The 13,435-nt window shown below is 59.1% G+C and overlaps 1 protein-coding gene across 1 annotated transcript in view; it reads left to right on the top strand.

Moving 5' to 3' along the window:
- INPP5A (inositol polyphosphate-5-phosphatase A) overlaps window positions 1–13,435 on the top strand; it is a 167,203-nt gene that overhangs the window by 103,273 nt on the left and 50,495 nt on the right. The window contains exon 6 of the mRNA XM_080823170.1: window positions 10,048–10,151. Within this exon, the coding sequence (XP_080679296.1) occupies window positions 10,048–10,151 (104 nt within the window). The remainder of the gene's footprint in view (window positions 1–10,047; window positions 10,152–13,435) is intronic.

Here is a 13,435-nt window from a genome sequence, read left to right as displayed (position 1 = left end):
GCCCTGGACCCTCTCGCCCTAACCCCATATCCGGACCCCCAGCCCCCGGCCCGCGCCCCTCCTGCTCCCAGGGCAAGGCCGGCCAGTGACGCCGGATCTCCTGCAGAGCCGTGTAGGGGAGGAGGGAATGGCCTTGTGTCCGAATCAAATGGGAGAAAACGAAGGCTTTCTTGGGTGGTGCCTCTTACACGAGCCGGCGGCAGTGGTGGAGAGAGGACCACCTCGCGCTCCTGGGCTGGCGCGCGGGCTGCGCGGGGCTCCTGGGCTCCTGAAGCCGGCCTTGGTCCCCGTGTCCCCGCACACGGGAGCCTCACAGCCCGGAGCCCAGCAGCCCCCGTGTCCTGCTGCTCGGCTGGGGCGTTTGGGCGACACCCTCTCTTCATGCCACACGCGAGTCCTCAGCCTCCAGCTCGGCCCTGAGGCAGATCCCATTAGTCCGAGGTGTCACTGAAGTTGTAATAACCGTGGAGAGCGACTAATTATGTCAGTCCGCTCAGATTCATTATCTCCGCTCACTTAGGAGACCGATCGCCTCTTCTGAAAGGGAGACGCAGAGTCGTCCCTAAATTGCTTGGGCAGTGATTTCATCGATGTTAGGAACAGGATCCCAGCCAGCAGAATGATTTTTCATTGGCCCTATCGCCTGAGGGTTCTTTGCGCAGTTTGGAACCAAGCACGTGGCTTTCCCACCGAGGAGCTTGCTGGGGTAGCCTTGCAAACCTGGCGGGAGACGGGCCAGAGGCCATTGTCCCCGCGATATTACTAGACACTGGGCGCCCGGGCTGTGTTCTCCAGCAGCGGGGCTGTGGGCGAGAGTGGGCAGAGGGGGGGTCTCCAGACGCCGCGTGCCCCCGGCGGAGCTGGAAGCAGAACGGGGTTCCGCTACTCTGAGCTCGGGCATGTAGCTGGGCCCCTGAACTTCCCCCTCCTGGGAGTCACCATCCCCCTGCACGTTGTGTCACTAGATCAGATCAGTCGTGACCTACCCGGCTGGCCCGGGGTTTCTCGGAAACTGTGAGGAGATGTACGTTTGACTCCCCAAGCCTCCCGAGCGGCCCCCACGATGACGAGGCTGATGTCGCTGATGTCGGTGTTGAGGGCGGACGGTGGTGGTGACTGTGCCCCGAGCACGTCTGTGGCCGGCGTATGTGTTGCTTCCGCGGCGCTCCGATGGCCAGACGTGGCGTCGCCGCCCACAGCGCAGGTGCGGGGCCCAGGGACACCGGGTCTCAGGAGCGGGAACGCCCGCCCCTTGCACTGTGGCCCCGGTTCGCCAAGACTCACTCTTGTGCTTTGACTTAAGTTACAGCAGAAACAGTCTTACATCTGTGAAAAGCTTGAATAAACCTCTTAAGAAGAAATAGCTTGAATTTAGTATTTAGTTAGAAAGTTGAAGACTCCCCAAAGGTGTCGATGAAAGGGACGTGCGTTTCTGGTCTGACGCCTGGAGAGCGTGGACGGTGCTACGGGAGTGGAGGGGCCGATCTCTCCGATCCCTTAGAGAAGCGAGCCCCCAGGGCTCGTGCTGTCCCCACACTGGAGAGACAGGCGGGTGGACCCTGAGAGCCCCCGGGAGCTGGCACTGGTGGGAGCTGCTGGGGGACGGCATAGAGGGACGGAGGCTGGAGAGAGAAACGTCCCCCCCAGGCCGCTCCCCTACTTTGGTGAGCATCGGCTGCAGGAGCCCCACCGTGCCATCTTGGGGAAGATCAGAGAAAAACCCCCTCGTGCTCCTGGCGGGGAAGAGGGAAGGAGCCGTTTGGAAGTGTGCCCAGGGTCCTCCGTTCTTCCCGAAAGGCCTGCCCTTGAGGACAGCCATGTCACCAGAGCCCCCCAGCAGGCCTGGGGGAGGCAGGGGGTGACTTCAGCCTTCTGTGCGCCTCGAGGGGCTGTGGGGCTGCGAGCGCCAGAAGGCTGCAGGCTGGGCTCCTGCTGGCGGAAGGGCCACGGCAGGGCCACCGGACGATCGAACAGTGTCCTGCCCTGGCCACAGCGCCTGTCACCACACCAGGCGTCACGGCAGAGCCTGCCAAGCTCACCGTTTCCGAAGGAGTCTCGTGGGAGCGCCAAGACAGCAGAGGAGACAAGAGCAGAACGCGGGGGGAGACGTCAGCCCCCGAGTCCCTCCCGGAAATACAGCGCAGCTCCGCACCAGATAAGCACAGGGCCCGGTAGGAAAGTCCCATCGACCTCCATTCTTTTTTCCAATTACTCGTGTTTTGCTTTCAACCAAAAGTTATAAGCCAAGTTGAAGAGGAGAAGATACAGTGTGAAGAGAGCAGGTGCATGTTGGAGCCCGAGTGGGATGTGGCCTCAATTTGGAGCTGCCACCTGGGGCATTTCAGAGAACCGTGGCTCATGTGACGAGGGTGTTGATGGGGAGGTGGAAGCTCGCGAGACCGGGTGCGTCACCAGAGTCAGGACAGACAGACGCTCGGGAGTCGAAAGGAAGAGCTCGAAACACAGAAATGTACCGACCTCGCCGCGCTCACCAGCCTGGACGCGGCTGAGGACAGAGCCGGCGGGCCGAAGGGCGTCCTTGAAAGCTTTCCAAACTGAAAAGTAAAGAGAAAAAAACGACGCAAAAGCAGAACAAGATTCCCAGCCCCACGGGACACACACAGAAGGCGAGGCGCGTGCACGAAGGGACGGCCGCCGGGAAACCGAGAGCGAGAGGAACAAGACGTACCTGAAGTCGTGGCCCGGAATTTTGCAGACTTAATCGTGGACACCAAGCCATAGACCCAGAAAGCTCATCGGTGACTGAGCAGACAGATGCCCACAACTTGCACCTAAGAGTGTCTACACGAGCTGCGGGAGGTCCCAGACGGTTAGGGTTAGGGTGAGACCTTGAGAGAACGGGGCTGGGGGTGGGGAGGTGACCTAGGAAGGAACAAGGGTAAGGAAACATGGAAGTTTTCTTCAGAGACCACAGAGGTGAAGGGAGCGGCGCGAAGTCTCTCTGCTGGTGGGAGAAAACACCTACAGTCCTGTGCGCAGCAGAGTTACCCTTCAGACGTGAACAAGGAAAGAACACTTGCTCAAACAAAAGCTGCAGGAACTTGTTTCCGGCAGACCCGTCAAGCAGAAAAGGTTGAAAGGTCTTTGACAAAAGGAAAACGATCAGGTCAGATGCGTACATCTACATTAAGAAAGAAAGAGCGTGGGCGCCTGGGGGGTCCGTGGGTGAAGCCTCTCTGCCTTCGGCTCGGGTCATGATCCCAGGGTCCTGGGATCAAGCCCCGCGTCAGGCTCCCTGTTCGGCGGGGAGCCTGCTTCCCCCTCTCTCTCTGCCTGCCTCTCTGCCTACTTGTGATCTCTGTCTGTCCAATAAGTAAATAAAATCTTAAAAAAAGAAAGAAAGAAAGAGAGTGTAAAGGAAGGAATGAACGAAGGTAGAGCATTTCGTTTCTTATTCTTCATCTGACGTCACTTCTGTTCGGAGTGTCACTAGCAACACCATGGGGGTGACTGTAGCTTGTGGGTCAGTGAGACGAGTAACCATGATGTTGGGCAGGCGGAGAGGGGAGCCAGGGACCCGCAGTCCGTGCAGGGGTGCGGAGCGGCGTGAGCGTGGACCCGGACGGGTGGTAAGCGTATATCGCACACTCCGGCAACAACTAAAAATCGTTAAAACGGAATACAGCTGGCATGTTAGTAATAGAGGAGAGAGAATGGAATCCCGTGAAATGCTCCATTAGACCAGGGCAGTCTGCGGAGAAAGGGGGGTGACGACGGCAGCCGGTGGAGACGGTGCCGACGAGGAGCTTCTCAGTCTAGCCCCCACGGGGGTCCCTGCAGGCGCCAGCGCGGCGAGTACATCAGCTACGAGACGGAAACGGTCCGAGCGGTTAAAACGGTAAGACCCCGCTACATGTCGTCTGCCGACAGCCCGCGTAAGATCCACAGACCCGTGAAGACGGAAGGTCAAGGGATGGAGGGAGACGGACTGCACGGACGCGGATCGGAGCCAGAGGCGCGGCGGCCCTTTCGGGCACAGCAGACTCCAGCGCGAGGACCGACCGGGGACGGAGAAGGCTGTTTATTACACTACCATAAAGGGGTCGGTTCTCTAAGAAGACAGAACAGGTCTTACCGTGTACTCACCTGACAGCAGAGCATCACAACACACGGGGGAAGACTGACTGCTTCCGGGAGAAACCGATGAATCCAGTGTCGCAGGTGGAGACCTCAGGGCCCCTCTGCCAAAGACGGGCAGATCCAGCAGGCGGGACGACTGAGGGCGTAGTTCGGCTCAACAGCACCATCGGTCGGCGGGGTCCGGCCGACGTTTGTAGAATATTCTCCCCAGCGAGAGCAGCACACATTCTCCTCAAGTTCACCGGAACGGCTACCGCGGTAGACCACATTCTGGGCCACTAGATACTCCTCAACAAATTTAGAAGAACCGACATCATGCAAAGGACACTCCCGGACCCCTTGGACTTTCACACGAAATCAGCAACAGAGAGACGGTGAGAAAACCCCAAAATACTTGTGTCCGAAGTTCAGAAATAACAGAAGTAAAACCAGTGAATCATTGAAGTAATAATTAGTAAAAGTGTGTTGTGCACACATCAACAAGACAGTTTGCACACTCAAGCCTTCAAACCAGAACACAGAGTGGGGCTCTGGGGTGTATTGTCGTGTAAGACAGCTCGTGCCGCGTGGAAGCAGTGACTTTATTCATAGCAGTGATTGGTTATGGTATTAGAATGCTCTTAAATGATGGGAATAGGTTCGCGGTTACCTCGTATCAACACTGGGAAACAGTGTAAGTGTTCATCATGATTTTTAGATAAGGAATGACCCACTTTAAGTTAGTGTTGCAAAATAAGCTAATTTGAGCTTTGTCTCTATGACCCAACTGGCTTCGTTCAGGGAACTTTAAAGGCTGGTCTCTCTTTGTTTTTTACTTTAACACTTGGATGGGAAACAACACACTTCCAGAATACACGTGAGTCAGAATACGTCTCAAGAGATTTTGAAAATATTTTGAACTTGGGGCACTTGGGTGGCTCGGTGGGTTGAGCCTCTGCCTTCGGCCCAGGTCATGATCTCAGGGTCCTGGGATCGAGCCCCGCATCGGGCTCTCTGCTCGGCGGGGAGCCTGCTTCCCCCTCTCTCTCTGCCTGCCTCTCTGCCTACTTGTCATCTCTCTCTCTCAAATAAATAAATAAATAAAAATTTAAAAAAAAAAGAATATATTTTGAACTAAATGAAAATCAGCGTTTGTGGGATGTAGTGAAAGTGCGTTCATGGCATCAAGTGTATGTGTTAGAAAAGAGGTAAGATTTAAAAATCGCTAACCTAAGCTTCTGCCTTAGGGAGCCAGAAGAAGAACAAAGTAAACCCAAACCATAAGAAAAGAAATAATAAAAATTAGAGCATAAATCAATGAAATTGAAAACAGAAACTCAGTAGAGAAAATCAGCAAAACCCAAAGCTGATTCTTTGAAAAGATCAATAAAACTGATATTCTTCTAGTCAGGCTAACCAAGAAAAGAAAGAAAACACAAATTACTGGTAGTAGAGATGACAGAGGAGCCATCACTCCCGGCTGTGGACGTTGAAGGGTGATGAAGGTATGTGGGGAACGGGTCTGTGCCTGTAGCTTGATGATGTGGATGAGGCGGTTCCTTGGAAAGTGCGGTCGGCCGGATTCACACCTGCAGGACTCGGTGATCTGAATAGTCCTTTATCTGTTAAGGAGATTGAATCAAGAATTAACAAACTCCTAAAAAAGAAAGCATCAGGTCTGATGGGTTCACTGTGAATTCTACCAAACACTGAAGGAATAAATTATACCAGTTCTCTGTAACGTCGTCCAGAAAACAGAAGCAGAGAGAACATTCCGACTCACCCTGTGAGCCCACATTCCCTCATACCAAAACCGAACAGAGACTCCAGAGAAACAGAACCATAGGCCAGTATCTCTCCTGAACGTGAAGCGTAGAAACCCTCAACGTGGCGTCAGCAGCTTGAGTTCAGCAGCGCGTCAGGAGAATCGCGCACCGTGACAACCGCGTTCACGCAGGTCTGCGAGTGCAGCTCCGCGTCCGAAAGTCGGTTAACGGAACACGTCACGTCAACAAGCCGAGGAAGGAAGCCGCGCGGCCACGTCAGCGGACGCGGAACAGTGCTCGGCTGCGTGAGTCTGCCGCCCGCCCGCAACGGTCTCCGCGCCCCGGGGGGAGACCTTGGTAAGGAGCGGCTGGGGAAACCCGCGTCTCGCGTCACACGTCACGGGGAGAGCCTGGACGCTTCCGGTCCGCGGCACGGGCGCGCACCCTCCCCGTCTCCCTCCCGTATTGCAGCCGAGATCTTGGCCGTGCAGGAAGACGAGAGGAGGACGTAGAGGGTGTGTTGGTGGGGCCGGCAAGGAATAAAACGGTCTTCGTCCTCAATGACATGGTTATGTCGGACGCTTGAAAGACGCATCCACGACAAAAACCGGACAAACAAGCACGGTTGCGGGATACAAGGTTAATGTACGAGAGCCAGTGGCTCTTCTATGCCAGCAACAAAGACGTGCAATTTGAAATTAAAAACAAAACCATTCACATTAGCACACGCACAAAAGACAGACTTAGAAATAAACCTAGCAAAATATGGTCAAGATTAATATGAGGAAAACTGCAGAACTCTGCCGAAATCAAAGACGATCGGAGTCAGCCGAGCGCCGTCCCGTGTTCGTGCGCGGGAGGACGCAACCTTGTCGGCGTGTGGTTCTTCCCTGCCGGGCCCACTGAGACGCTGCCGTCGCCATCGAATTCCGGCAGGTTGCGTTGTCGACGTCAACAGATCGATTCCGAAGTTGACACGGAGAGAGAAGACCCAGAGCAGTCAACCCAGTGTCGAAAGGGAAGAACAACGTTGTAGGGCTGACGCCACCCGACTTCGAGACTCCCTATACACGCCACGGTAATGAAGACAGTATTGCGTTGTCGAAAAGACAAAAAGGTCAACGGCGCAAAGCAGAGCCCAGAAACAGGCCCCTGTGAGTGCGGGCGGCTGCCGTCGACGAAGGAGCGAAGGCAACGCAGTGCCGCAAAGACGGTCTTTTGCCGATGGGGCCGGAACGACCGGACGTCCGCTGCGGAGCAGTGAGTCCGGAGCCAGACCTCACGCCGCACAAAAGTTAACTGAAAGTGGACAGAGACTGATATGTAAAGTGTGAAAGTGTAAAATGCCAGAAGGTGGTACAGAAACGGTACGTGACTTGGGGTTTGGTGACGACTTTTTCAATGCAGCACTGGGGTCCGCGGGGACACTGGATGAGCCGGGCTTCCTCAGAGGTCCTGCTCAAGACGCTGCTAAGGGGGTGGAGAGAGAGGCCACGGACTGGGAGAAGATATTTGCGAGAGACGCGTCTGTTAACCAAAAATTTGCAAAGGATTCTTAAAACTCAACAATAAGAAAACAACCCAATTAAAAGATGAGCCAAAAATGTCAACAGACATCTGACTCGAGAAGACGTACGGATGGCAGAGAAAGCTGCGAAAATGGGCTCCGTGTCGCGCATAAGGAGACACCACCAGGCACCCGCTGGAGCGGCCGACGGCCAGAGCACAGCCGGTGCAGACGCGGAGGCCGTGCAGCCGGGACCCCCGCCCGTAGCCGCTCCGGACGGCGCGGCTGTCTCCTGCAGGTGACACGCGTGCTGCACGGCCCATCACCCGCAGCAGCGGACGACTTTGCTCCACACAGAAACCTGCAGCAGTAGCTACGGTACCTTTATTCATAATTACCGAGCACTGGAAGGAGCCAGAATATGTCCTTCCTAGGCAGACGGATAAGCGAGCCGGGGTCCGTCCACACGGTGCAGCGTTGCAGAGCAGTGAACCGAAACCAGCCGACAAGCCCCCGAGAGACACGAAAGAACCTCAGATGAGTATTTCTGAGTGAAAGGGGCCGGTGGGAAAAGGCTCCCGACAGCGTGTTGGCGACAAGAGGACGTTTAAGGGAAGGCGGGAGACAGGGTGTAAAGAGTCCCTGTTGCAGGGATGGGGAGGGCAGGGTGAGTGGGCGCAGCCCTGGGGAACCCCGGGGGCACACAGTACACGCCGGGAGCACTGAGCGCCCGTTGGACTGCAGCGAGCGGCCGCGCCGCGGGGCAGACTTGGGGGCGGTGTGCTTCCCGTTCAGGTGTTCTTGGTTCCGAAACTGCTCTAAAAATACAGTCTGTTCTTTAACAAAGCACGGTGGTCTCCTTCCACTCCCACTCCCCCAGTCTCGTCCTCTTTAAGGCAATGAGGGGTTTTGTCCGGAGCAGAATTGCCTCCCCGCGACAGTCTCCTCTCCCCGTCTCGGTTGACACGGAACGCTGTGGACTGCGTGCCTCGCCGAGGACTGTGGGCGCCGGTCCTGGGGGCGTCCACCGCCTGCAGCCTGGTGTCATGACTCGGGTGTGGCTACAGGAGCCGACCGCTGGAGGAAGAGCCCAGGAGACACCAGGCTGAGCTGGGTCTTTGCTGGGGGCTCGGTGCCAGGAGGGAGCGAGAGAGGGCCCCGGTGGGAAGGGAGGAGGGTGAGGCGGGTCAGGAGCCCACACGGGAGGCTGAGGCCACGGGAGAACCATCACACCGTGGGCGGGGCGCACGGCCCGCACTCCCCAGGCGTGGTTCACGCCCCCGCGGAGCTCCCCTGTGCCGGGCCATGTGGCTCCGGCCTCCTCACGTGGACACTTACGCTGCCAGCTCCCAGGGTGCGGACGGCGGTCACTGCTGTCCACCCACCATGCACGGACATGGATGGGCGGCTCCAAGAAGGGCCTCCCGCGTTGGACGTGCTTCTGCGGCGTTTCCGGTGGCCGTGGGTGTCGGGAACGGGCGCACGGCCACGTGCTGGTCACTTGATTATTGACACAAGCTGTACCCACCTGCCCCCTGGCCCCAGCCTCCCGGCTGATGGGGTTTGTCCTGTGTCCCCCCACGGGCCTCCAGAGGCCATGGCGATTGGTGAGGTGACAGAACCACATGCAGCAGTCACCTCGGTGATCGTCCCGTGTTGGGAGCAAGACCAGTGAGTGTGCGGCTCTGCGTTTGGGGAACAAGACCAGTGAGTGTGCGGCTCTGCGTTTGGGGAACAAGACCAGTGAGTGTGCGGCTCTGCGTTTGGGGACGGCTCAATGTCAACTACTCTGTCCTGAGTTCCCTCCTTCACCAAACGTCTGTCTCATCCCATCCCGCGCCGGTGGGGCTGACCGTCGGAGTCCTTACCTGCCAGTGTTTTGCTTTGACCTGGGGTTCACTCTCCCCGCAAACAGGCAGTGGCCAGAGCTTTGTCCCCAGATGCTGCACATGGATGTCATTCCCGCTCTCCACCCCCACGAGTGGATCTGTGGGGCCCGTGTGCTCCGAGAGCTGCGGGTGTGGGCTGCCAGGGGACAGGGAGCGTGACCCCACAGATCCCTTGTCCCCCAGCAGCTCCTTTACGTCCGGGAGCGTCACCTGGTCCCAGATACTCCCGGCGCAGGGGCAGCCATCTGGGCCCGCCGCTGCTGTGCTCCCGGCATGGCATCTTGTGGGGGCCCCTTGTGAGACCCCACTGTGGGCGTGGGGTGACCCGTCGGTGGAAAGATGGGGCCTGGCCTGGGTATGAGAGGACCAGACCATGCCCTGCCCACGGGGGTGTCGGCCCGGGCACGCAGTCCGGGGAGCCCCCCACGCCGTCTCCGCCTCAAGAAAAACCGCTCTTCCCGGACGTGAGTGATGTCGGCTGCTTGTGAGGAGGAAATCGATGTCACTGAGTAAATTTGTATGAAGGTGTGAGCGAAGGGTTATTCTGCAGCTGTCCTAAATACAGCCACAGTTTTAACAGAGGAAGCCAATGAGCCCTTGTAAATCTGCGGCTGGACGGTCTGAGAGGATAATGAAGTGGCGTGTCGGGCTCCGGGTCGTGGAGTGGGGATTTACGAGCCACCGGCGTCCGCGGGGCAGCGGACCCCCCCGTCCCCGGGTGCCCCCTGCGCTCCCTGTGGGGCTGCACGGGTTGGATGGGATGCGGCCGTGAGGTCATTCATGTCACCCCTTTGCTCTTTTCCAGCCAAGAAGTATAAAAAAGTCACGGGCAAGGAGATCTACTCGGACACGCTGGAGAGCACGCCCATGCTGGAGAAGGAGAAGTTTCCGCAGGACTACTTTCCCGAGGTGCGTCCCGGCCGCCGGCCCCCGGCCCGCGCGCCCTCCCGGCGCGCGCCTCAGTGAGGAAGCGTGGGCGCCGAAGGCCTCGTGGGTCCGGGGAGGGCGTCCCATCCCCGGCTGGCGACGCGCTCCAGCAGGCCGTCTTCCCGGGGCGTGGGTCGATGTGGCGGTCTTCCCGAGGGGCGAACCACCACGTTTACACGAATCACCACGTTCTGTGACCATCATTTCCAGGCAAAGGAGCCCTCCCCGTGCGAGGTGGGACCATCAGCATCCGCTGGTTGTGGGGTCTGGAGAGGGAGCAGGTGTAGCCGGCCAGTGACGCTGCCACGTGCGGGCCGCTGGGGCGCAGGGGTGTCCCCCCCGGGAAGGCCGGGTGGGGCCTCAGACACAGTTCCCCGCTGTGCTCATCTGTTTCCATCGGGTTTGGGTGCGTTTTTGTGGGGGTCGTTACTTGTACACAGTCATCACGCGGCACGGGTCATCTCAGACTCAGGTGTTCTCCGTCTGGGGTCTGCTAAGCCCGTGTGATTCACGCGCTGACCCGGAGCTGCCCCCCGTCCTTCCATCATCTGAAATCACAGGGGCGCGTGCGTCTGTGATTGAAGCATCAGGACGGTGGGCCCCCCGGCACAGCAGAGGTCGGCTCAGCACAAGAAGGATTGCCCCACCGGGTCCGTCCTGCGCAAGGCCTGCCCACCGTCCGCGGAGACACCCACCCACACTTGGAGCTGATTTCCAGCAAGGCCACGGCTGTATTAACGTGTTTATGGTCCGGGGTGAAGGAGTTGCGGCCGCTGCCATGAAGGATGGACGCGGCTCCCTCGTCGCTCGTCCCTGAGCCAAGGACGCAGTGTCGGGGGCTGGCCTCTGTCCTGGCCGTCCCAGCCCCCGCGGTCCCCTCTTCTCTTGACATTGCGATGTGGCTGGAAAGCTCTGGTCGCCGTGGGGTGAACCTGGCGGTCTTCCTTGCCCATCTGTCCGGGGCTGCTGTCCCCTTGCAGACGCCGAGGGTCACAGAGTCGGCTTCAGAGCTGAGCGGGGCCACTGAGAGTGACCACGGGCCCTAGCGGAGACGGCGGCTGGAGAGAGCCAGGGCCTCTGCAGCAGGGAGAGCGGCTCTGACGGGCTCCGGGCGGTTTGGGAGCAGGTATCCCTGCGTCTTTGCCACAGGGGTGTTGGACGGCGCACAGTGGCTGAGAAGCGCCCAGGCTCCTCTCAGCTGCCTCGTCCGCTCTGTTCCGGCAGCCCGAGTCACTGCACCGAGACTCGGGGTCACCTGGCACCTCCTTCCTCAGCCCAGAGCCCGACCAGCACAGGACAGCACTCGCTTGTGCCTGGCGGCTGGCTGGGGTGTACCCCCAAAGGGTAAGACACAAGGGGCTGTGCACCTGGGAGAGGCAGGACTTGGGGGGGGACTCACGGGTGTGATGACCCGGGGACAGGTGGGGGTGCGTCTGAGGCCACTCCCAGCAGTGCCGTCTGTCGGTGGCGTCCGGCCGCCTGAGGCTGTGGACCGGCGCTTGCCGGGGTGTGAGCGGCCCTCGGTCCCCAGCCTCTGCGCGGAAGAGCGGAGCGGTGCCTCTGCGAGCGCAGGGGGCTCACAGGCCCCCGGACGCGGCTTCTCCAGGCTGAGCTCCGTGCAGCGGGGGACGTGGCGTCTGCCGCAGGGCTCACACTCACTCCCTGAGGGCAGGGCACGCGCCGATCCCTCCATGTGTGACTCCTTGTATGCGGGGCTCACTTCCCAGGTCCCTCTTCTCCCAGCACTGGGCCCCCTCGTGCTCAGAGCCCAGGTCCCTAGAGGCCCCCGAGGTCAGCTGTGAGCTGTGATGCCACCAGAGAAGAGGACTGCATGGCCGGTGCCACGTCCCTCTGGGCGCCAGAGGAAGGAGCGAGCCAGGTGGTGCCCCCCACACAGGACGGCCCACAGCGGGGTCAGATGCCTGCGGGGCCCCCGGCCCCCGAGGTTCTGTCTGTCCCTACAGGACAGCAGGCCGCCTCCCGAGGGGCTCCCTGCTCCCTGGCTCTCAGGCTGTTTTCTGGGCTGAGCGTCTGCAAACACGGGCTTCCTAGACTGTGGCACACGGGGGACCCTGTGGCCTGGCCCCGGTCTCGACTCTCCTCTGCTGGCCCGGGCCCTGTTGGGGAGGAGGCTCGGGCTGGCGTGCGGGTGGGTCAGGCGTCGTCTCAGGCTTCAGGTGCGGTGTCCCACGTCCCGCACACCTTCCAGAGGGCAGACGCCCCCAGGGACATCTGTGTCCGTGAGGTGCTGGTGGCTCCATGGGGGGCGCTGACAGCCAGCGGCCACCTCTCTCCCATGAGAGAAGTGGGGGGGTCCCGGGTGACCATGGCCACAGGCAAGAGAACATTTTCTGGAAGGAAAGGTGGGGTGTTACTGGGCAGACCCCAGTCTCTCGACTGGAGAGCAGCGTGTTGCTGAGACTCCGGTGAGCCCCAGAGCAGCGGCCCCGGCCTCCTGGGGTCGCCGTCCGTCCTTGGTTTGATGGGATATCGCCGCGCGAGAAGTTGCGTCTGGTGTGTGCGGTCTGCCGGCACGGATGAGGCAGAAGCGTGGCTCAGGGCACAGGAGGAGAAACTTCTTTCACAGAAATACTGAGGCTTCGCGCGTCACGTCAGTACCGTGCTTCTCCGGCGTGCAGCGGTCCGTGTGTTCCCCGAGGCCGCGGCGGGGGGTGCCACGGGGGTGCCACGCGGGCGGGGCTGGAGGGCGTGTGCCTGCCCGGCGCCGGCCCTGCTCTCCGGCCTCTGAGCCAATCCTTTAGCTTTATTGGAGCACATTTCGGGGGAGAGAATTAGTCTGAGCCTGATTGCTCTTCTTTTATTACCCTCACGTAAGGATAATCTAAGTGTAATTACCATGATGGAGGCAAACGCGATTCCAAATAATCACAGCCCGCTGCGTGCAAAACTAACAAAACTTTCTGTGCTGATTTATGGGTGCGTTGGGCTCGGCATGAATTTCAGATGCTGCCTCTGGGAGCAGCACTCCAGATAATGTGAGACCATTTTTAAAAAGCAGATTTGTGTAGTCGATCAGGGCCGCGGCATTTTTTCCCTCTCGCCCGTAGTGAGAAATTGGTTGTTGCCATAGATCACAGGGTCCACTCCGAGCGCTTATGAAAGATGGATTAATCCACTAATGCTCCAAAGCGGGGCTTTCACCGGCAAGGCTGCGTGCTGATAACCTCCCCACAGCCTCCCTTTTCTCCACGCTGATTTATGCCGTCCTTTAGTGGATGAACCGTCCTGCACTCACCATCCATCTG

The sequence above is a fragment of the Martes martes genome, assembly GCF_963455335.1.
Source record: "Martes martes genome assembly, chromosome: 14".
In the NCBI taxonomy this organism is placed as follows: domain Eukaryota; kingdom Metazoa; phylum Chordata; class Mammalia; order Carnivora; family Mustelidae; genus Martes; species Martes martes.
The sequence above is the reverse complement of the archived record's forward strand: the minus strand, read 5'-3'. Positions and strand labels throughout refer to the sequence as shown.